This window comes from Myotis myotis, unplaced genomic scaffold, assembly GCF_014108235.1.
Source record: "Myotis myotis isolate mMyoMyo1 unplaced genomic scaffold, mMyoMyo1.p scaffold_m19_p_4, whole genome shotgun sequence".
In the NCBI taxonomy this organism is placed as follows: Eukaryota; Metazoa; Chordata; class Mammalia; order Chiroptera; family Vespertilionidae; genus Myotis; species Myotis myotis.
The window spans coordinates 5,899,613-5,922,852 of record NW_023416346.1 but is presented as its reverse complement, the minus strand read 5'-3'; the positions used below and the strand labels follow the sequence as shown (position 1 = coordinate 5,922,852).

At 50.6% G+C, this 23,240-nt stretch overlaps 2 protein-coding genes across 3 annotated transcripts in view; one reads left to right on the top strand and one right to left on the bottom strand.

Annotated features, from left to right (window-relative positions):
- SYN1 (synapsin I) overlaps positions 1–9,568 on the top strand; it is a 34,564-nt gene extending 24,996 nt beyond the window's left edge. Inside the window, exons 6-13 of one of the 2 annotated variants that reach the window (XM_036304541.1) lie at positions 2,869–2,931; positions 3,655–3,797; positions 3,887–3,961; positions 4,059–4,161; positions 5,921–6,061; positions 6,375–6,462; positions 6,561–7,155; positions 8,500–9,568. In XM_036304541.1, the coding sequence (XP_036160434.1) occupies positions 2,869–2,931; positions 3,655–3,797; positions 3,887–3,961; positions 4,059–4,161; positions 5,921–6,061; positions 6,375–6,462; positions 6,561–7,155; positions 8,500–8,635 (1,344 nt within the window). In that variant the 3' untranslated portion in view covers positions 8,636–9,568. The remainder of the gene's footprint in view (positions 1–2,868; positions 2,932–3,654; positions 3,798–3,886; positions 3,962–4,058; positions 4,162–5,920; positions 6,062–6,374; positions 6,463–6,560; positions 7,156–8,499) is intronic. The other variant, XM_036304542.1, reaches the window with a different exon arrangement.
- On the bottom strand, positions 9,563–22,055 carry ARAF (A-Raf proto-oncogene, serine/threonine kinase). The gene is made up of 16 exons (XM_036304543.1): positions 21,920–22,055; positions 20,008–20,162; positions 19,742–19,845; positions 18,899–19,001; positions 18,651–18,805; positions 18,435–18,533; positions 15,726–15,867; positions 15,599–15,626; positions 15,376–15,521; positions 15,081–15,283; positions 12,470–12,646; positions 12,322–12,368; positions 11,774–11,892; positions 11,432–11,563; positions 10,337–10,471; positions 9,563–10,139 (listed from the first exon to the last, which is right to left on the bottom strand). The coding sequence occupies exons 2-16, from the start codon at positions 20,101–20,103 to the stop codon at positions 10,005–10,007; spliced, it is 1,821 nt and encodes a 606-aa protein (XP_036160436.1). The 5' UTR covers positions 20,104–20,162; positions 21,920–22,055; the 3' UTR covers positions 9,563–10,004.
- Between the last annotated feature and the right edge of the window lie 1,185 nt (positions 22,056–23,240).

The following is a 23,240-nucleotide window of genomic DNA, read 5'->3' as shown; positions in this document are numbered from 1 at the left end:
TCAGAACAACAATGGGTAGCAAGCACTGTTCTAAAATCTTTGTGTAAATACTTTATCTCTCAGTCAATCCAGATTGCCTCCTTGTTAATGTTGGAGGATGCAGACTTCCTGTGTGCCAGATATTGTGCTAAGCATTTTTCCCGACATAACACAATATCCCGGTGAGTTAGAGACTGTTCATATTCTCATTATGCAGATGAGGAAACTGAGACACACAAAGGATTGAGTGAGCTGCCCAGGAATGAGAGTGAAGAAATGACTGTTGGGATAACAAGAAAGAGAAGGAGGGAAGGACGTAAACCAGGAATTTGGAGAAGCTGATTGTGAAAGTAGGGGAGTGAGAGTGAATGAGGCAGGGAACTGAGTAAGCCAGCGGTGGAGCCAAAAGGAGAAGTGAGGGCAGGGGAAGTGTTGCTGCAGCCCCTTGCTGAATCTGGCTCTGACGCCAGCTCTGTGACTCCGAAAACTGTGTCAGCACAGAGTTATGTCGACTGTCTACATGCGAGGGGTCGTGTGGAACCAGGTTATTGTGCAGGTTTTGAAACTGGTAGGGTTTCATGAAGGGGTGTCCGGGTGTGTGACCATCTGAGGGGCTGGGTGAGGGGTGGGGGCTGTGGTGCCCAACTGGGGGTGCAGAACGGACACCTGGCAATCTCCAAGCATACCAAGTGCTTGGGCCTGACTGTGCCCTTTTTACAGATCAGGAAACTGAGGCCCAAAGAGAGTTAAGTGACCTGCCAGGGGTCCCACATGGTTTTAGGAAGAGGAAACGTGCCCTAGCTGGTTTGGCTCAGTGGATAGAGTGTTGGCCTGTGGACTACAGGGTCGCAGGTTCGATTCCAGTCAAGGCACATGCCTGGGTTGTGGGCTTGATCCCCAGTGTGGGGCGTGCAGGAGGTGGCCAATCAATGATCTCTCATCATTGATGTTTCTATCTTTCTCTCCCTCTCTGTTCCTCTCTGAAATCAATAAAAATTTTTTAAAAAAAGAAAACGCTAAGATTCAAAGCTAGGTCTCTCCAGAGGACCCCAGAGTGCAACACTCCTCTCGCGGGCACACACGTGTCCACAGTGTTGTGTTCAGGCCCAGGCCCAGAGGAAATAGGAGGGTTTATAAAAAGAGGAGCCTAGAAAATCTGGGGTGTGTGTGTGCGCACGCTTGTGCACAGCTCTCTACTGTGTCTCTGCCCGGGAGAGTTGCCCGTGAGCCTTTAGGTGGCATGTATGTGGTGTATGTATGGACCTGAGGGTTTTGTGTTGCCCTGTGTGTTTTGTGTTGCTTCTGGGAGTTGTGTGTCTGCCTCTGTATGGCGGGTCTGGGTTGCACATGTAATTGTGAACGTCTCTCCTCCCCTCTGTGAGCTGTGAGTGTGCGTGTTGTTATGTCACCAACCGCCTCTGCAGTGTTTCCCTGCAACACTACCTAGAGGATCCCGCAAGCCCATCCCAACACGATGCCTCTCTGCGCCCCATAATGACGTCAAGCATTTGGGAAATGAGGAAGGTGGGAGTGCAGGGAGGGGGGGGACCACGCCTGAAGGTCAATCGGTCACCCAGAGCTTGCGGGCTTCCTGTGCCTGTCGGGAACTGGGAACCACTGCCGCCCCAGCCACCCCTCCCGGAATGCCATCTCTCTACCCCGTGGGGCAGCTGTCTGCATGGCAGATGGAGGGCGTGGTGCTGCATGCATCCTGCTATGATGGGGCTGGGGTCGTCCAACCTGGTCCCCTGGATCCTGCCCAGGATCTGGGAGATTTGATGTATGCCGGCACCTGAATGTGTGAGCATGTGAGAGTGTGTGTGCGTGCACATGCCCAGGAGTGTGGTCTGTATGCTTAGGAGGGTTGTGGTGTCTCTGGTTGCGTGTATGCCTCTCTGTTTTTACATATGACAAGGTATGTGGTGTCCCTACATATACTTTTTGTGTGCCCAGGAGTGTGGCGTGGGTTTCAGTGATTCTGTGAATACCTAAGTCTGGGTACCTTTCTTTGTATGTGGTGTGGGTCCTTCTGTTTGTTGGGAGTATGCCTAGGAGTGTTGTATGTGTGTCTGTGAGTGTTGACTACATGCCCAGTTCTGTTGTGTGTGCCTCTCAGAGCTGTGTATACCTCTGGGTGCTATGGTTGTGCCCTGAGGGTTGTCTTTGTATTACATGGGTAATCTTTCCCGATGTATGTGTCCCTCTATATTGTGTGGATTTTGGGTGATGGGAGGGGGCTGTGTGTGTGCCTGAGCCTGAAAGTGTTGTGTGCTGCCAGGCCAGAAGGCTGACAGAAGCTCTGGCCCCTGCCCCACACGTGAGCATGAGGCTGGCAGTTGGAGGGCGAGGTGCTCCAGAGCTTGTGTTGGTTGCAAGTCTCTCCATGTTGTGGGTCTCAATATGCATGGGCATCTCTGGGTTTGGTTGTGTAGATCAGAGCTTGGAGGGTTGGTGTGCGTCTCTAGGTTGTGTATGTGTGTGGACAAGGCTTACATACAAGGCCTGGCTGAGGGGTCCAGTTGCTACATGCTCACCACCACACCCCCATGCACACACTCACTTCTCTATCATCCAGTTACTGTATAAATAAACTTTCCCTTTTCCGGAAAAGCGCCCCCCCCCCCTTTTCCCATGCGTCTGCCTGGGAAAGCAGAGGCGGGAAGTCTGGGTGGGTGGAGGGAGGGGCAGGCAGAAAGGGCTCTGGGTTTGATTCTGAGCTCAGAGGTGCTGTGTGATCCCCAGCTGCTGTCTGCTTATCTCTGACCTGCCTCTTCTGGGAAATGGCTCCTAACATGTGGCTCCTGCCGGATGGGCTCCCCTCAACACCACCCCCACCCCTGGCAATCAGCCCTCCTGCCCTGACCATGCTCTGCCTTTCCACCCTACCAGCTCAGCAGCACAACATACCCTGTGGTTGTGAAGATGGGGCATGCACACTCCGGGATGGGCAAGGTGAGTCCCCGAGTTGGGTGTGTCCTTGTGTGTTCCTAAATGTATGTAGATGTATATTGTGTATTCAATGCACACCGCTAATTTTGTATAATTGTGTGCCCTGGGGTGTTTATCTATTTGTATCTTTCCCCTCACATTTGTAGAATTTGTTGGCCCAGTTTTCCATCACGCATTCAGCCAGTTTGTGTGTCCTGTTCTTTTGTGTATATGCATGCCTCTGTGTGAAACACACACTATATAATCTTTTATGTTCAAGGGTCTTGGGGTCCTGTATGCTTTCCATCCCTCTGATCCCTCTGATTTTGTCTCTGTGTATGTAGAAAGCAGACTTGTAATTTTTATGTTGGAGTATGTCCTTGCTTCTGTTCATTTATTGTATGTACCACTGATTTTGTGTCTGTATAGATATACTATATATATATATACACAGTTTTGCTACAGCTTTAATGAGATAGAATTCACATACAATACAATGTACCCATATAAGGTGGACAATTCAATCATTTTCAGTATGTTTAGAGAGTGATATACACCCAACTTCCTGTCTGTGCATACATGTAAAAGCCAGGAGGCCCAGAATTATGCATGCATCAGTGCCTCGCTATGTCCACTGAATTTTTGTGTACTCAGCTCACCTATGTCACTTGTGTGCACACACCCACCCTGAGGCACCCCCACTGCTGCCCCATCCTGCCAAGGCCCTGATCCCCAGCCCACCCACAGGTCAAGGTGGAAAACCAGCATGACTTCCAGGACATCGCAAGCGTCGTGGCCCTGACCAAGACGTACGCCACTGCTGAGCCCTTCATTGACGCCAAATATGATGTGCGCGTCCAGAAGATTGGGCAGAACTACAAGGCCTACATGTGAGTGGAGAAATCGAGGCCTAGGTCCCCTGCTCTGCCCTGTGCGGTTCAGGTCCCCCTGAGTCTCTCTCCTCTCTCCTGTCTCCCAGGAGGACATCAGTGTCAGGAAACTGGAAGACCAACACTGGCTCTGCCATGCTCGAGCAGATTGCCATGTCTGACAGGTGGGTGGCCTGAACTCCGCGGGGAGGGGGAGTGAGGGTGGGACTGTGGCTGCTCCAGCAAGGCACTGACAGGCTCTCTCACCTCACGTGTTGCCAGGTACAAGCTGTGGGTGGATACATGCTCAGAGATTTTTGGGGGACTGGACATCTGCGCAGTGGAAGCGCTGCATGGCAAGGACGGAAGGGATCACATCATTGAGGTGGGAGAACCCAGGGATTGGTGGGGGCACAGAGGGAGGCGCAGGCACAGGGGAGCACCAGTCCATAAACTGTGAAGCACTCCATGGCCCAGAAAGTCCTCAGTGAATGGCAAAATGTTTAGTAAACTGTAAAGTGCCTTTTGAACTGGGATACCCTGGCAAATGGCAAAATACATAGTGAATTGTTAACTGCTTTGTAAACCTGGACATCCTTAGTGAATAGGAAAACACTTGTTAAACTATAAACTGCTCTGTGAATTGAGCCCCGTTGGTGAATGGCAAAGCACTTAATGATCTTTAATGTGTTCTGTGAACTGACAGGTCCTTGGCAAACGGCAAAGCGCTATTGTAAACTAAAAGGAACTTTGCAAAGAATACTGGTTGATACAAAATCATTCTGTAAACTGTCAGTCAAGTCCCTTATAAATGAGGACATGCTTGGTGAACAGCAAAGTGCTTTATAAAACTATCAAAAAGGAGCTCTGTAAACTGGGAAGTTCTCGTTATTGTAACAAAGGACTCTCAAAATTCTAAAGTTCTTTGTAAACAGTGGTGCCCCTGGTAAACAGTGAAGCAATTTGTAAACTGTAAAATGCCTTGAAGAGTTGAAGTGCTTGGTAAACAGCAGCACTTCATGCATGATAATGCAGTTTGTAAACATTGGTGCCATTTGCAAAGCACTTCCTGAACTCTAAACACATAATATCTCCCATATGTGTCAAGGGCAAGGAGCTTTGTAAACCACAAAGTTCCTTGTAAAGGACAGAGCACCTAGCACTCTAAAAAGCAGGGATGGGCAAGTGTTTTCTGGAAAGGGCCAGGCGGTGCACATGTCAGGCTTTGTGGGCCATATAGTAACTATGAGTTACAGTTGAGTAGGTTGAAGCTACTCAACTGCAAAAGCAGCCATAGACAACATATTTTTTTTCACTTTTTTAAAATGATTTTTTACAGAGAGGAAGGGAGAGGGACAGAGAGCCAGAAACATCAATGAGAGAGAAACATCAATCAGCTGCCTCCTACACACCCCCCCCCCCCCCCGCCACTGGGGATGTGCCCGCAACCAAGGTACATGCCCTTGACCAGAATTGAACCTGGGACCCTTCAGTCCTCAAGCTGATGCTCAATCCACTGAGCAAAACTGGTCAGGGCTAGACAACATTTTTTTAAAAAAATGTATGGCCCTAGTCAGTTTGGCTCAGTGGATAGAGTGTCAGCTTACAGACCCAAGGGTCCCAGGTTCAGTTCCCAAGGGCACGTACCTCAATTGCAGGCTCCTCCCCGGCCCTGGCAGGAGGCAACCAATTGATGTGTTGCTCTCACACTGATATCTCTCTCTGTCTTTTCCTCTCTCTTCCACTCTCTCTAAATCAATGGAAAAAATATGCTTGGGTGATGATTTTTAAAAAAAATCTGTAGCTGTGTTCCACTAAAACTTTTTTTGGCATAATTTTCACAACATGAAATCTTCTTTTGCTTTTTTTTCAACCATTAAAAAATGTAAAACCCATCCTTAGTTCAGGGCCCCTACAAAAACCAGGTGTGGCCTGGGGCCCTAATTTGCTAGGACAGCACCTCATCAGCTGTCAGTACCTCCCTAGTAGGAGACAAGCCTTCCTCACACTCTTAATCGGTGTCTCTCAGACTGAAGCTCGTTTCCTTGGCAGCCACTGTGTCCTCTGCCAACTTAAAGCACTTAGTCACTGTAACCCTCACATGCACTTCCTCCTCTTTCCTCACTGGGTGTTTTCTCTCCCAGGTGGTGGGCTCCTCCATGCCGCTCATTGGTGACCACCAGGATGAAGACAAGCAGCTCATCGTAGAGCTCGTGGTCAATAAGATGGCCCAGGCCCTGCCCCGGCAGCGGGATGTCTCCCCTGGCAGGGGTTCCCACAGCCAGGTCAGCTACTGGTGGGCAGGCCAGCCCTAGCTCCAGAGCTAAACAGCAGCAGGCTAAGGGCATCACCATGACGCATGTGATCACAATGACCAGTTGTGTTCAAAATGGACAAATAGCTGCTAACCTGACTTCCCTGAGTGCTTCCCAACCCCTCTCTTGGGGGTCCCCCCCCCCAATAACCTGATGTCCCCCTCAGCTCAGCCACAAACAGGGCAACACCCAGCACACAGGGATCCCCTGTTATTCTGATTGGCTGATGCTTCACTGGCTGGTAGCTATTTTTAACCTCTCCTGTTCCACTCCTCTACCGCAGACTCTGTCCCCAGGGGCCCTGCCCTTGGGCCGCCAGACCTCCCAGCAGCCCTCGGGTCCCCCGGCTCAGCAACGACCCCCACCACAGGGTAAGTGAGGGGCCGAATTCCCGGTGCCTACCCTCCAGCAGCCCCCTACCTCTCACTTGCTGGCTCTCACATGTGAACTCTTTTTCTCTGTCACTCAGGTGGCCCTCCACAGCCGGGCCCAGGCCCCCAACGCCAGGGACCTCCGTTGCAGCAGCGCCCGCCCCCACAGGGCCAGCAGCACCTTTCAGGCCTTGGACCCCCAGCTGGCAGCCCCCTGCCCCAACGCCTACCAAGTCCCACATCAGCGTCGCAGCAGCCTATGTCCCAAGCTCCACCACTGACCCAGGGTCAAGGCCGCCAATCCCGGCCAGTGGCAGGAGGACCTGGGGCCCCTCCAGTAGCCCGCCCACCTGCCTCCCCATCTCCCCAGCGCCAGGCAGGCCCCCCACAGGCTACCCGTCAGACATCCGTCTCTGGTCAGGCTCCACCAAAGCCCTCAGGGGCTCCACCGGGTGGTCAGCAGCAGCGCCAGGGCCCACCCCAGAAGCCGCCAGGCCCTACTGGCCCCACCCGCCAGGCCAGCCAGGCAGGTCCCATGCCCCGCACTGGGCCACCCACCACGCAGCAGCCTCGGCCCAGCGGTCCAGCGGGGCCTGGGCGCCCCACCAAGCCACAGCTGGCCCAGAAACCTAGCCAGGATGTGCCGCCACCTGCCACGGCTGCTGCCGGGGGACCCCCGCACCCCCAGCTCAAGTAAGGAGACCCCTCAGCAGCCCTTGCCTTGCTGCTCACAAAACCTGCCCCTGCACCAGGAGAACAGCCCCAGCTCCCCAGCTCCTCAGACCCAGATCCCATCTAGGGGTCCTGAGAGCTCTCTCTCCAGGCTCTGCCAGACCCCTCCCCCAAACTATCACCGCTTTCAGTCCACAGAGGCTCTTGCCTTCCATCCCAGGTTCTTTCCCCTCCATCCGAGAGATTTGGTGCCAGAATCCCAGAGAAACCGCACTTTCAGTTCAGAGTCTTCCCAGTCCCCTCCTCCAGCCCAGGCACCTAGCTGAGCCTCCTTCAGTATCTCCCTGCCCACCAAGTCCTCCTCCCAAATCCTCCTCCCATCTCGGAGCCTTCCTGGCCAAACGAATCCTCCTTGACTCCTCCAAGCCCAACCTGACTCCTCCCAGCCAATGCCCCCACCCACCCCTACCACCAGTTCAGTCCTCCTATGTCACATCACACTCTTTCCAGTCAGCCCCATAGTTTTCCTACAGTGTAGGCCAGCGATTTTCAACACACTTTTCATCTCATGGCATAAACTATTCACTAAAATTCTGCGGCACACCAAAAAATATTTTTGCCAATGTGACCAAAAAAAAAAAATAGGTATAACTTTCATTCACACCAGACAGCTATTGTGTTGCCTCTGTTGTCATTTTAAAAAAAATTGACAATCTAAGGAAAAAGAGGTTGGTCCCCTAACTACATAGTCACGTATTGCCTATTTTAAAATTCTTGTAGCATACCAGTTGAAAATCGCTGGTCAGGCTCCTTTCTGGTCTATCCCCAAATCCTCCTGGTCTATCTCAGTCTCCTCCCAAGTCATCACACCATCCTCTGCCTCTTCTTATCCGTTCCAGACCTGCTCCCACCTTAGCTCAAAAGTCCTCACTGCCCTACCCAACTGCTCCCCCTTAGATTTGTCCCTCCCAGCCTGTCCTTGGTATAAGCCCCCTCCCTCCTGGACTCCTTACCCTTGGACTGGATACCTCCCTGTCCATCTTCATCTTTCTATCAAATTCCTCCCAGTCTATCCCAGATTTGAAGAGAAGATTCAGTCCAAGACTCTTCCCATTAATCCCAGACTTCTTTACCTTAGATCCCAGTGCTCCTGGCCTGGACCAGGGCTCCCCGACTCCCACCTGATAACCCATAAGGGACCAGGACCATGCTGATGGGGGGGGGAGGGTCACAGGCACCGCCCCAGGACCAGAGGGACAGGGCTGGGGCTGGGGCTGGGCCTGGGGTAACATTGTGTTTCTCTCCCCCTCCTCCCTTCCTCTTCTCCCCTTCCTCCCACACCTCCTCCACCTTGTCTCTCTCTAGCAAATCCCAGTCTCTGACCAATGCCTTCAACCTTCCAGAGCCAGCCCCGCCCAGGCCCAGCCTTAGCCAGGACGAGGTGAAAGCTGAGACCATCCGCAGCCTGAGGAAGTCTTTCGCCAGCCTCTTCTCCGACTGACACCCCACCCTGAGAACCCCCAATATCCCTGGGTAACCCCTCTCTGGGCCCTGAATCCACTTCTCACTTTTGGAATCTCCAACTCCCTTCAGAAGCCCTCTCCTGGTTCACCAAGATCCTTCTTCTCACTCCTCAGAATGCCCATGTCCCTAAGGAAACCTCACTTCTGGTCCTAAACCTATTTCTCATGTTTGGAATTCCCAAATTCTTGGGAAGCCCATTCCTGGTCACCTCCAAATTCCTGAGGACCTCCACTCCCAAAGTATGGTTTCCTTTCCAGAAGTTCCCGAACACCAGGCAACCCATTCTGGCCCTACACCACAGAGTCCCCTCCTGGGGTCCTGAAATTCCTTAAAAACCATACTCCTGGTCTGAGATTGCTCAAGCACACTTAGTTCCCCACCAAAATTTCCCAAATCCTTAAGAAATCCCTATCTTTGAGCTCTCTTTCATGGATCTCCCATTTCTGGAGACCCACCTCTTCCAATGCCACCACCCAGTCCCATAAGGATTTCCCTTCACCTCCTCTCCCAACTCTATTCAATACATTGGGAGCTCCTCCCACTGGTAGGACCCCTCAGTTCCCCAGGGACCCCTGCCCCACTTTCCTGCCTCTGACAGCTCTCTTTAAATATGCAAACTCCACCCATCCTCCCAGAATCCTTTGCACATGAAAGGCCAGTGGTCCCCCACTTCCCCACCTTTGCTGTGATGTCTGTGTCTGTGACTGACGTGGCCTCCTCTCGTGGCGTGCTTGGCATATGTGGTCCTCGTTCATCGTGCCGCCTGTGGTGATGCGTGCAGTGGCGCTGTTTGTGTGGTCTGCACCTTCCCCCAACCTCCACTCCTTGCCTGGACTCACCCCCACCCCTCAGCGGCTCTGAACCCCACGAGAAGAGTCGGGAAGCAAAATAAACAAGCAAAGGCCCAGCAGAATTCTGTGCTTCTTGGTGAAGAAAGGGGGGAGTCCTTGAATGACAGGGGAGACACAGAAGGGACCCCCCCAAATCCACATGGGGTGCTGGAGACCCCAAAATCCAGTGGAAGGCACATCGGGCACAAATTCCAGAGAGGTTTCTGAGTGGAATCCCTGCTACAAATCCCAGCCATTGTAGATGGAAGAGCTCCCAAATTTAGAAGTATCCCCAAAGTCAAGAGAAAACTGAACTATGGATGAGGCTGTAGTCTCAATCTTTTGGGGTCCCCCCAGTTCCAGAGAAATTGGAAAACACATGGGGACCCCCTCATCTCCCAGGGCAGAAATGGGGAATCTGAGGCAGTATCAGGGCAAAGATGGAACATTGATTGGTTGGTGAGCAAGGCTCCTTGGTGTAGAAGAGATTGGTTCCCTGGTGGCTGGGGGCGGGGCCTAAGGCACAAGGCGGGCTGCGCTGAGTAGGCAGGCGGGCAACTCATCAGCCTGGGTGCGATGCAAGGAGGGTTCGGAGGCACTCCGCTCAATCTTGGGGAGTGACCGCTGCAGCAGCTCAATGGTGGCCAGGATCTAGGGGCAGGGTAGCATGAGGAGGGGAATCCAGTCACACGGGCACCCCAATACCACCAGACCCCAACCTTACAGGGAAGTATATGCACACACATTGTATTCCTCTGAGCACTAAACACACATGGTTCACATTCACATCTCATTCCTCCTTCTCAGAGTCCCCTCCCCAGGGTATCCAGCCCTCCTACCCGGCCCACCTGGGGGAAGAGGGGCCGCTCCTCTCGCTGAAACTTGAGGCAATCAGACAGCAGGCGCCGCATGGCCTTGGGGCAGTTGCTGGAGATTTTGCTGAGGTCCGGGGACAGATAGCCACGGCCCACCATAAAGATAATCTGAGGGGGGGGGGGGGAGAGAAATGGCTGATTTAAGGATCTGGGCTGGAAGGCTTGGAGAATTTCAGTTCTCAAGAAACTTAGAAGGCTCCTTTGGGGGAACTGAGGATTCTGGGTATTGGGGCTCTGAGGATTGTGGTATCTTGTGAATCCACGGATTCTGGGTCTCTGAGGCCTTGCAAGGAATCTCTGCTAGCAGAACACAGGGATTTAAGCTTGAGGAAAGTCAAGGATTTCAGGTGTCTAGGGCCGAGAGGATTATGGGTCCATAGGTTTCTAGGGGGCCTAGGGACCTGGAAAGTATTGAGTCTGGGAGAAATGTGAACTTCTGGGTCTGGAGGGGGCTAAAGTATTCTAGCCCTCAGGAGCTGTGGGGGTCTGGGGCCTGAGGACTATGGGTCCATGTGGCCTGTAGGACTATTGGTATCTGAAGTCTAGAGGATCCTCGGTTTCTGAAGGCCTGCCTTGGATCTGGACAACTGTGAAAGTCTGGGGCCTAGAGTACTGTGGATGCCAGGGCCCCAAAACCTGCCAAATACCCAAGGCCTGAATAACTGTGGGTTTCTGTACTACAGAAGCACAGAGGAATTCTGTTTCTGGGAGAAATGAGATTCTGGGCTTTGGGGACTTGCAGGATTTTGAGTACAAGGACTACCAGCCAAAGGACTGGTAGTTGTCGAGGGGTCCAGAGGACTTCTGGGTGTTGGGGGGCTGAAGGGGTTTCTGAGCATAGGAGATTTAGGAGTTTCTGAACTTTGAGGACCCAGAGGATTGTGGCTGTGGGGGAAGGGGATTCTGGGTACAGGAGATCCAGAGGATTGTGCGAGTTCTAAGCGCAGAAAATTTGGGGTTTCTGGAGGAAATGTGGCATTCTTGGTCTGTGCAAAGGAGAAAATCTGGGGTTTAGGGGCTGAGGGGGTCCCTTAGCCTGGGAAATTACAGGTAAGGCATGGGGCTCACCTGGTCACGGCTGCCAATGTGGCTATAAGGCAAGGAGCCGGTCATGAGCTCGTAGAGCACAACCCCATAGGCGTAGACATCCGACTGGAAGCTGTAGGGGTTCGGGTCCTGCATACGGATCACCTCAGCCGCCTTCGATAGGCCAGATCAGGCAGGAGAACCATGAAGGTCAGCCAATGGCTGGCCCATAGTCCCAGATCCCACTAGCCACACTGGGTACAATTCAGAGCCACCCACATGAGGGGAAACGTGAGCAGTCCAAACAGGCATCCCTATCCCCACTCGGCACCCCATGGCCCAGCCCTGCAGCCCATGGCCCTACATGCCCCTGGCCCAACTCACCATCCACAGCACAGAGCCTGAGGGCTGCTCCAAGGGCTGAGCCCCGCTCCATCTTGTCTTCACCGTGGCCAGGCCGAAGTCGCCGATCTTCACTGTGAGCCCCTCATGTAGGAAGATGTCCACCGTGGTCAAGGGCCACTACAAGACTCCCAATAGCCACACCTCTCACCCTGACTAGGAGGCTCTCATTAACACCTCCAAACCAGTCATGCCTCTAACCCTGACCAGAAGTCCCACAATGTCACACAAACCCACCACAACCTTGACTTGAGTGGGAGCTCCAATTAGTGCCCTCTACACTTGGCCCCTTGACTTCTGAATAGGAAGCCCCTCTAAGGGCACCCATACCCACCATACCTGTGACCCTGATCAGGAGACCCTACTAAAGGCTCCTCACCAGCCACAGCTCTGCCACCTGGCAAGGGCCATGTGACACATGCCCCTCCCTATTCATCCTCAGAAACCGCCACCACCCCCCCCCCCAGCACAAGACACATCTCTCTAAGTCCTCACCCAACCCCAGCTCTGAGACAGGGACAGATAGATACTGTTAGACTTGAGATCCCGGTGGATGATGTTCTTGGCATGGAGGTAGCTGTGGGGGTGGAAGTGGGTGGCAAATTGGCTGGGGGCTACCTCATCTCCCTCCCCCAGGTTCCCCAGCCCCCTTCCTAGTCCCTAGGCCAGGAGGCTCACTCCATGCCCTGGGCAGTCTGCCGGGCCACATCAATGAGCTGGACCATGTCGAAGCGTGTGTCAGCCACATGCAGGTGGTGGTAGAGGCTGGAGCCCTCGCACCACTGTGTGATGATGGCGAACCCTGGCCGGGTCATGAAGCCCATGAACAGCAAGATGTTGACATGACGTGTCTTCCTGCAGGCAGGGAGGGAAAAGAGGAACTGTCATTCACTTTCTGAGCATTAGGAATATGCTGTTCACTGCCCTCTTCTGTCATCATTTCCACCCTGCCTTTTAGGAAGCTCAGGGCCAGACCTAGTCAGATTCAATGACTCTGTGAGATATCTTTGCTGGGCTGATTCGGAGCTGGGGCTTACGTTCTGAGCTTCTTCATCTGAGTCTCCCAACAAAAGCAGGAGGGATGGATGACTACCCCCACCCCTCTGCCACCCAGTAGGGTCTTAATCACCAACACCTGCCATACCTCTGACCCTGACCATTATCTGGGCCTGTGACCATTCTACAAACAAGAAAGTGGAATGCCAACTTATCAATATTATGCTATAGCCGTGTAATATTGATAAATGCCAGGTAAAAATATCAGTGATGTGATTATATCCGATTGATCACCACAAGAGGTGATCCTTAGCAGTAAGGAAGTTGGGCTTTGGACTCAAGTGAGATCCTATGTTCCAATCCAGGCTTCCCCAGGTACTCACTGTGCAACCTCAGGAGGACACTTACTAGTAATCTGTGTCTCATTTCCTCACATGTGATAATTATATTAGCTATCTTATGCAGATGTTGGGAGGAGTGAGTAAATAATCTGTAAGGCACATACAACAGCACCGAACACAAGTAAGCCCTCTGTAAAGGTCACTGTCCTTGTTATTGCTCCTAGGTACCTGGCTCTACCTCACGGGAACTCTGTCACATATGAATAGATCAACCCTAATTTAGAAGAAAACCTTCATTCATTATAGAAGGGTTAACTGCAGTTATGGTAGCACAAGTGTAAATACAGTTGACCCTTGAACAGCATAGGCTTGAACTGCACAGATGCACTTATACATGGATATTTTCCATAAATTACCTGTACAGTTTTCCATCTGAGGTTGGGAGTCCACGGATTCCGAAATCTGACTGTATGCACTGATCTACACCATTTTATATAAGGAATTTGAACATCTGAAGATTTCTGTATCTGTTGTTGACTGTGCAGGGAGGTCGGCACCCCTTACCCCCACACTGTTCAAGGGTCAACTGTAACATCAGTGATGCTCTGCGATTTTGCCATGTCAGAGCCGATAACAGCACATAAGCATTCTTCATGGCAGTTAAAACATTAATGTAATGCAAATTAACAGCATGCTCAAATCATTGCTATTTCACAGAGGAAAAAAGTTTTCTTACTATGGCATCCATTATGAGGATAAATATTAAAATAGCACAAGGGGTTAGAACATCAACTCTAACACAACTGTGCTCATCTGTCAGAGAGGAAAGCCCATGCCAGCAAGCCTTGCAGTGGGAGGAACCAGAGCAGCAAAAAGGGAACGCTCAGCACAAATGAGCTAATATAGTATTAATGACATGTTAAGTAGAGCAACTACAATCATTAATTAAACAATAATTAAATTATGGCTATGATTATAGTTAATACTGTTGACCCTTGAGCAACACATGGGTTAGGAGCACTGATCCCCCATGCAGTTAAAAATCCACATATAATTTTCAACTCCCTAAAACTTAACTACTAGTAGCCTACTGTTGACCAGAAGTCTACTGATAACAAATATTTTGTATGTTATATACTATATATACTATATTCTTACAATAAAATAAGCTAGAGGAAAGAAACTGTTAAGAAAATATGAGGAAGAGAAAATACATCTACAGTATGGTTGAAAAAAGGCCCACGTATAAGTGGATCCGTGTTGTTCAAGGGTCAACTGTAATACTATTCTTTAAATAATGGCATTATCATAATATATTAATGACAAGAATGCAACACAATAAGCATAATACTAATGACACAGTACAAGCAGAGGAGAAAGGATGCAAGCCTTCCTGGCAATGCAGTTAACTAGCATTATGCTATTCATGTAAGCGCACTCAATGGTGTTAATGATGCACTCTGGTGTTAATGTCCTATAGCAGGGGTTGGGAATGCCAGGCCCTTGGGCCATATATGGCCCGAGAAATCATTTGGTCTGGCCCTGCCAAGGCATTAGGGGTGAGTTAATTATATGTCTGACCTAATTTTCAAGTTGATAATTTTGTATGGTTTTCAAATGATGTTATCAATATCCAAATGGCCCTTGGCAGAAAAAAGGTTCCCCACCCCTGCCCATTTCACAGCAGGCAAACAAGACCCACGTTTTAGAGCCAGAGCTGTTAATTAATGTCAGTATTAACCCAAACACAAACAATCACAACATCAGAGGTCCTCTAGACATACCTGTTTCCCAGAGGGGAGAGGGACACTCTTGATACAACTTAATGTTTATGGTTGCAACGACACAAACACAGGTGATGTGCAGAAGCGCCCGGGCATGACCTTTCCCTGGAGGTGCCAAGGCCATGCCCACTGCCCTCTCCCCGCTTCCACACACACGTGCAATCTCACCTGAGCACCTGCATCTCGTTCTTGAAGGCCTGGGCCTGCTCAGCTGTGGGTTGGGCCACCTTGAGCACCTTCACAGCCACATCGCCATGCCACCGCCCGCGAAACACGGTGCCAAACGAGCCCGTCCCGATCCTCTTCAGCAGCTGCACCTCACTGGGTGGCACCTCCCAGTAATAGCCCGAGTCCCGGTACCCCAGATTCTTCTGTGGGCCACATGGGCGGCATCTCAGGGGCCTGCCCACATCCCTTATCGCTCAGCCTGTGGTGCCCCCCACAGGTTCCCCCTGGAGCTTACCACTTTCTTCTTGTCATCAGCCAAGGACTTCCTCTCCCGCTGTTCTGAGGGGGACTTGGAATGTGGGGACTTCCTCCCCGAGGACACACTAGCCGGGCTGGGGCTCCCCCGGGGCACTCCATCACTGCCACCTCTACTACCAGCACCTGTGGTTGTGAAGAGGATGTGAGTGGAGGCAAGTAGGATGCAGGGGGGCTCAAGGCACAGGTGGCGGGGGGCTCACCTTCAGCGTTGAAACTCTGGGCAGCGAGCTGGAAGAAGAGGGAGAGCAGTCAGAGAGAAGTGGAGGCCAACAGGAATGGCTCCCCCTCTGCCTTGTGGTTCCCCGTGACTGCCCCCTTGACACCAACCTGGATGAGACTGGAGTCCAGGGGGGTTGTGGTGCTGACCATATGGACGTTGGGAGTAGACGTGGAGCGGATGCGCTGCAGGGGGGCATTGGCCGTGGCAGGAAAGGGGAAGTGTTCAGGGTCTCGGTGCTGGGAGCTGGAGCTGCCAGGGGAGAGACTTGAAATCACTGTCCAGTGAATGGGAGGACCAGTCAAGCCACCCCCCGCTCCTGCCCCATCATAAACATGTGATTAGCTCACACAGAGCAAACATTCACTGTTAGTACTATCATTCATTTGTTCAAGAAACACTTATTGAGTACCTGCTGTATGCCAGATACCATGCTAGGTATTGAAAAAAAATGTGGGCAAAACAAAAGTTTTTACCCTCATGGGGCTAATGTTCCAGTAGGGAAAGAGAAAAGAAAAGAAAAAAAAGAATACTTAATGTGTCTGATGGTGATAGGTGCAATAAAGGAAAAAATAAAGCAAAATAAGGAGACAGAAAGTGTCACTGGTGATGTCAGGAAGGGCTTCTCTAAGGAGGTGACATCTGAGGAAAGACCTAAAGGAGGGACAATGAGCCACACTGACAGTGGAGGAAAGAGTAATATATAATACTTTATAACTATATGTACTATTCAAATATATCATGTGTTATATGATATACATGATTTATATTAAAATTATAATGTTTCAAACTATACATATTATGTTATACTAGAGGCCTGGTGCACAAGATTTGTGCACTGGAGGGGTGTCCCTCAGCCCGGCCTGCGCCCCCTCAGGGGATGTCAGCCTGCTGGCTTAGTCCTGATCCCCCACTGAGGATTGGGCCTAAGCCAGCAGTCAAACATCTCTCTTGCAATCCAGGGCTCTCCCAGTCTGGGACCCCTCGCTCCTTACTGCCCGCCTGCAGCAGAGGCAGGAAAGGCTCCCACCACCACTGCACTTGCCAGCCGCTAGCTGAGCAGCACTCCTCCTGTGGGAGCGCACTGACCACCAGGAGCAGCTCCTGTGTCAAGCGTCTGCCCCGTGGTGGTCACTGCGCATCATAGTGACTGGTCATTCCGCCATTCGGTCGATTTGCATATTACACCTTTATTATATAGGATATGCTATATGTACATGTTATACATATATGTATATGTATATATATGACATTACAAAAATTCTTTTTTTGTTGTTGTTAATCTTCAGCTGAGGATACTTTTCCATGGATTTTTAGAGAGAGTGGGAGAGGGAGAGACAGAGAGAAACATCAATGTAAGAGAGACATATATATTGGTTGCCTCCTGCATGATGGAGCCTGCAACAAAGGTATATGCCCTTGACCAGAATCAAACCCAGGACCCTCTAGTCCATGGTCCGATGCTCTATCCACTGAGTCAAATCAGCTAGGGCACAAAAGTATTTCTTTTTAAAATATATATATATTTTTATTGATTTCAGAGAGGAAGAGGGAGGGAGAGATAGAAACATCAATGATAAGAGAATCATTGATCAGCTGCCTCCTGCACACCCCACACTGGGGATGGAGCCCACAACCCGGGCATGTGCCCTTGACTGGAATCGAACCTGGGACCCTTTAGTCTGCAGGCCAACACTCTATCCACTGAACCAATCCAGCTAGTGCCACAAAAGTATTCCTTAATGTTCCCTCCCACTATCCTAAAATGAAATTCATACATAATTCATCCCATAATTAAAAATAACATAATGCCCTAACTTTATTATTTTATATATTACATAAAAACATCTGTTCTACATTATATAAAAAATATAAATCTAACACATGATACATTAACATATACCATATAAATATAGATGTTATAAGATATCTAATAGACATATAAAATGCACATGTAATAAACTTTTGATATATTAGAGCAATAATGTATTTTTATATAGAAATACTTAACATAAAGGAGAAATAAAAGGGAACTTATAATAAAATAACATGTATTTCAAAATGGAAAGGCTTGAGCATAAACATATACATGTTTATAATGAATAAGAACTTATACCCTTCTTCCAAGCACTGGACACATCTTAATTCACTTAACTCTCACCAGAACGATATGTGGCAAAAAGTATCATTATCCCCTCTTTACAGATGAGAAATCTGAGGCCTAGAAACATTGGGTGATTTACTTAAGGTCCCAAAGCTTGATGCCCTTACCTACACTTGTAGGTGCTCAGCAAATGTTTGTCAAGTAAATGAAGAATGGCTTGTGGTTGGCATTCTCTCTCTCTGTCTCTCTGGAGCACACCTGGCATTTTCCCCCTCTTCTTCCCTCAGGGTGCTCTCTCTCTCCTAAGCTCTAAGAGCCTTCTTTTGCCTCTATAATTTGTGTCCTGAGCCCCCACAGCCCAGATGGCTCACTTTTTCTACCTCTGTGACTTTCTTTTACTTTATTTATCTTTTTTTTTAAATCCTCATCCAAGAGGCAGGGGGAAAGAGAGAGGACATTGATGTGAGAAACATCCATCAGTTGCCTTCCATACATGCCCTGACCAAGGATCGAACCCGCAACCCAGGTATGTGCCCTGACCAGGAATTGAACTGGCAACCTTTTGGTGCACGGGATGATGCTCCAACCAGCTGAGCTACCCAGACAGGCTCTGTGACTTCCCAAATAAACTTTCACTTGTAGTTGGAAAACAAATGGCTTATGGTCTCCAGATCTTTTTGTTTAGACAGCAGCCCTTCAGCTTAGGCATCCCTACCTGGAACCCTGAGGGGTTAGTGGCTCATTCAGAGGACGGTTGGAGGAAGCCTCATGCTGTCTGTAGCCTCCAGACAAATCCTGGATACTGTGGTAGTACCTTGAGGGCATTAGGGTATAGAGCAAGGGGATAAGGGTCAGCCATGTATAAGACTCTAGTGTCTGGGCATGTGTCCTCCCCACACACCCCCACCAACCCACCCCAGGCCAGGCTCACTGTCGGCAGTTGGTACTCATGTCAACACAGACTGTGGGGACCTTAGAGGAACAATGCTGGTGGAACTTGTAGCCACAGGTTTGGCAGCGGAAGCCATGGAACAGAAACTTAAGGCAGAAGTCACAGAACGCCAGGCTGAAGAACGTTTTCCGTACCTGTTGCCACAGAGCAGGGAAGGTTGAGGCCTGGTCAAGGACGCCCCTACACACACACCCAGGGTCTGCCCCTACTATCCACCCTGCACTCACAAAATTGTGCATAGTCAGTGGGACATCTTCAAGGACCTCAACAATGAGCTCCTCGCCATCCAGGGGGGCAATGGCTGTGTCCCAGGCAGTGACTGTCTTTCGCCTGCAGGAGGCAAGGAAGGGAGTGAGTAGGAGGGTGGACAGGGGCTCTGGGAAGGCAAGGAATCCCTGAAAGTCCCCCAAGTCGGATCTGTGGAGTAATACCTGGCATGTTCCATTCTTATCACAGCAACCCTAGGGACTAGTTACTATCATTGCCCCACTTCACAGATGGGGAAGCTGAGGCTCAGAGGGATAAAGTGGCTTACTTGCCTAATGCCTCAGAGATTGTGAGTGGCAGGACAGTGTGACGAGTCCATGCTCTCACCCAGAAGGTGATGAGCAAATGAGATGCTGAATTAACAACTAAGTCTCAGAAGTGCTAAGCAAGCCTCTGAAAAAAACAGCTGATGAGGCATCGAAACAACAAATAAAAAGCAATGTGTGAATTGAGTAAAAAATTAAGGAACCCCAGAATACACGACTCAGCAGACAGAATATGGGAAAGCAGAGGTAGGAGAGAGCTGACAAATCAATGAAATAGCGAAAGAACAAAATAAGTGAACAAACTAGATGGATCAGGTGAAGACTTGTTGGGGACCAAGCAGAGAGTGTGTTGCTGACCTTACAGGCCAATGAACTAATGAAGTCATGAAACACAAGCTGGTTGGACTCACGGATTCACTGAACTAAGGGAAGACTAATGGAGACTCTACAACAGAGTGAAGAAGGAGTCAGATGACTCTGAGGAGGGGATAGGAGACTGGGCAGCCAGAGGGCAGTGTGTGTGTTTGCCACACTTACCCTTCGATGAGCCGGTAGACCACACAACAATCCTGATTGAGACCCCGCACCTTGAGAGCCTTGTCTAGAGAGTCGTAGACACTCATGCCATCCCGGACAGTCACCTGTGTAGATGGGGGGGCAGGGGGTTAGAGCCCTACTGGGATCCCAGCCAACTCTCCTATCCCTTGGCGAAATCTTCCACCCATCCCTAGCTACCCTTCTGATCCAAGATTTACAACTGGGTCCATCTGCACCCCTGCCAGTTTTGCTCCCATCAGACTCACCACTGTACGTTGCTTGTTGGGCAGGTACACTTTGACGGTGCCCACTGCCCGGGACGGCTCGGCCCCGTTAGCAGGGGGGCCCCGTGGTGGCTCCATGGAGCCTAGGACTTTGTCAAGATGGGCTGAGGTGGGGCTGGGCAGGTGCCATGGGGCTCCTAGAAGACAGAGAGGGAAGTCAGTAGTCCAATAATGATAGTCTGGAATCACAGCGGCAGGAGACAAAAAATGTCAATCTGCAGGCTCCACATCACCCCCAGCAGCCTCATTTCCACAAAGCTGTCCAAGGGAACTTAGTAACACCTTGAAGTCGGTCCAGTTCCTCCTCTGCTCAGCTCTGCCAAGGTCCCTGCATGGGGCCAGGTGGGGGTGTGATAACACAATGAGAGAGAGCACACACTGTCCTGGAGGGCACAGGAGTACAAAGTCTGCTGGGGACTAATGGAGAAGTCAGCACGCACTGCACTGGGGTATGCCAGATACATAATGGGCACGAACAGGCTGTCCTGCCTTTTATAAAAATATTTTTTTTATTAACTTCAGAGAGGAGGGGAGAGGGAGAGCGGGATAGACACATCAATAATGAGAATCATGATCAGCTGCCTCCTACACGCCCCCTACTGCAGATCAAGCTCACAACCTAGGCGTGTGCCCTGATGGGAATCGAATCATGACCTCCTGGTTCTAAGGTCAAAGTTCAATCACTGAACCACACCAGCTGGGCTGTCCTGCCTTTTTAATGGAGAAGGGGGTTACCAGATCCTGTGCTGAAGGAAAAGTCACACACAGGGTGAAGGGGAACAAATGGGAGAACATCAGATGCTGCCCTTTGGGGAAAAATGGGAATTGCACCAGAATGTTCTTAAGGGTCCTGTGGCCATCCCTAAGCCCTGGGCAGTAATGATGGTAGGCTCCCAGACACTGTTAGGTGGCTAAAGAGAGTCACCATACTGTGACAGGAAGTTCACAGACGATCAGAAGACACTATGCTGAAGGAGATGTTAGCAAAGGTCACTAGAGACTCTAATGGGCAGAAGAGTGGACAGTGGTCATCAGCAGACATTGTCAGATGGGTAATGGTGCATCACCAGTCATTGCTGAGGTCAGGTGAATGGGAGTCAAGCAGGGAGGCTCCAAAAGGATCCCTGTCAGCCCTGGCTGGTTTGGCTCAGTGGATAGAGCATCGGCCTGGACTGTAGGGTCCCGGGTTCAATTCCAGTCGGGGGCACATGCCCTGGTTGCGGGCTCGATCCCCAGTAGGGGGCGTGCAGGAGGCAGCTGATCCATGATTCTCTCATCATTGATGTTTCAATGTCTCTCTCCCTCTCTAAAAATCAATCAAAATATAAAACAAACAAACAAAAACCAAAGGATCCCTGTCAACGAATGACCGGGTCACAGACATACTAGTATTTCTGGTGACAATGGAAGAAGCTAGGGTGGGTTAAGGAGGCGTAAAGGGAGAATCCTCAAACATTCTCCTGGTGGGTGAGACACTGATCCAGAATAATAAAGCGAGTAGTGAGCCCCGTCTCCACTCACTGTCCGTTGTTGGTAAGGAAGGGTCATCAGATACCTTAAGGAGGTTTAGCGGGGATCCCGGTACAACACACCACAGCCCAAGACCCATTCGCACGGCCCCGCCCACCGAGGGCCTTCCACTCTGCGCAGGCGTGCTACCACCCTCAGCGGGCGAAACCACCCCCCGCAGCCTGGCCCCCCGGACTCCTGTCCACCCACCACTACCCCCGGCTATCGACGATGGTCTCGCCCCGGGTCAAACCACTCCTCCGGTTCCGGGTGGGGGGTGCCGGGGCCCAGGCGCAGTCACCCTGGAGCTAAGCTTTCGGTCCCGGCTGTCTATCCAAGCCCGGCGATCGCTCCAGAAACCTAACCCTGCCGGGCCCGCCCTCACCTGTCAGGCCGCAGCGGCCGCCGCCGCCTCCATCTTGAGCCTGTCTTCTTGTTTCCTCGTAAAGTCCGCCTTCACCGCCCCTCGGGCTGTCGCCATTGGCGCCGCAGGACTCAGTCCTCTATTCTTATTGGATAAGGGTCACGTCTGTCAAGGCAGGGCGGGCGGAATGTGGATCGTGTTCCGGATTAGGAGGGGCCGCTTGAAACGTCAGGGTCGGGGGCAAATTCGCAAGGCCTGATTTGCGCAGGCGCAATCAGGAGGAAACCTGCGTGCGCGGGCTTTAACTCCAAATGTGCCAAGGCAGAGTAAAGCAGGCTAAGTTTTCGGTCACTTGGAGATGACTTTAAGTTTCCTGAATCTTTAAGTGCCCTTTTTGCTCCAGTGACCTGGAACCCTAAGTAGCCAGTTGGGATTTTCCTGGGTCTCAGTTTTACCGTCTTTGAAACGGGTCGGAAACACACCAAATATCTGCGACCTTTTCCAATTCTGAGAGTAATGGCTTTTGATCAGAGCCGTTCGCTAGTGTTGTCGGGCTGGGGGTCTGGCCCTAGGAGGAGCAGCCTGCTGTTCTGACAAGCTTCCGTTAGGAATGGAGTTGATAAGGGTTTTGAAAGTCTGGTCATAGTTGGCCAGGTGAAGAAGGGGGCAGGGGTGGGGGGAGTGTGGGCATGGAATGGGGCACAGGCGCAGCGAAATGTGTGGAGGAATTGAAGGGTAAATACAATTTCTTTAAAAATTACTTTTACCTGGTGTCAAAAGTGAAAGAGACTTTCCACCCTCCCTTTTCTTAGAGCACTTCCTTAAAACACGCGCGCACGCAAACACACACACACACACACACACACACACACACACACACCAGAAATTTGTAAAATTTGTTCTGTCCCTTTGAGATGTATGTAAATCTCTTTAAAAGATAAATAGGCCTCCTGACAGTTTTATGACCCAAGAATGTTGTTCTTACTAGTAAGGGCCTTGGAGTCATCTCTTTGAAATGTAAACATCAGGGAAGATAGCGTCCCTATCTCAGTCTCAGGAATGAGATCTAGGCAGCTAGCTCCAGATGGTTAGCTGCTTGTCAAAGATTGGGGTTTTATTTTTCCTTTGGATAAGGGCAGATGGCTATGCCAATTGCCAGGTGAATTTGAGGCGAACTAGGTGTAGCAAATGGTGCTGTAAAATTCTCTTACTTGAGGACAAGTTATTATCTTTCTTGAGAACATACATGTAACGGGTTGTATCTCCCTGGCTGTATAAAAGGTGAGGGTTGGGTTTTTTTTGTTTTTTTTGTGTGTGTTTTTGTTTTTTGTCTTCTGCAAAC

Bases quoted from the DNA above. Each gene is read 5' to 3' on its own strand.
- ARAF (XM_036304543.1), bottom strand. From the start codon at position 20,103: ATGGAGCCACCACGGGGCCCCCCTGCTAACGGGGCCGAGCCGTCCCGG. The intron at 18,806-18,898 runs GTGAGTGCAGGG...CTGTGGCAACAG, and splicing joins CACTGACTATGCACAATTTT to GTACGGAAAACGTTCTTCAG. The intron at 12,369-12,469 runs GTGAGCCTCCTG...CCACCCCCACAG, and splicing joins CAGACTGCCCAGGGCATGGA to CTACCTCCATGCCAAGAACA.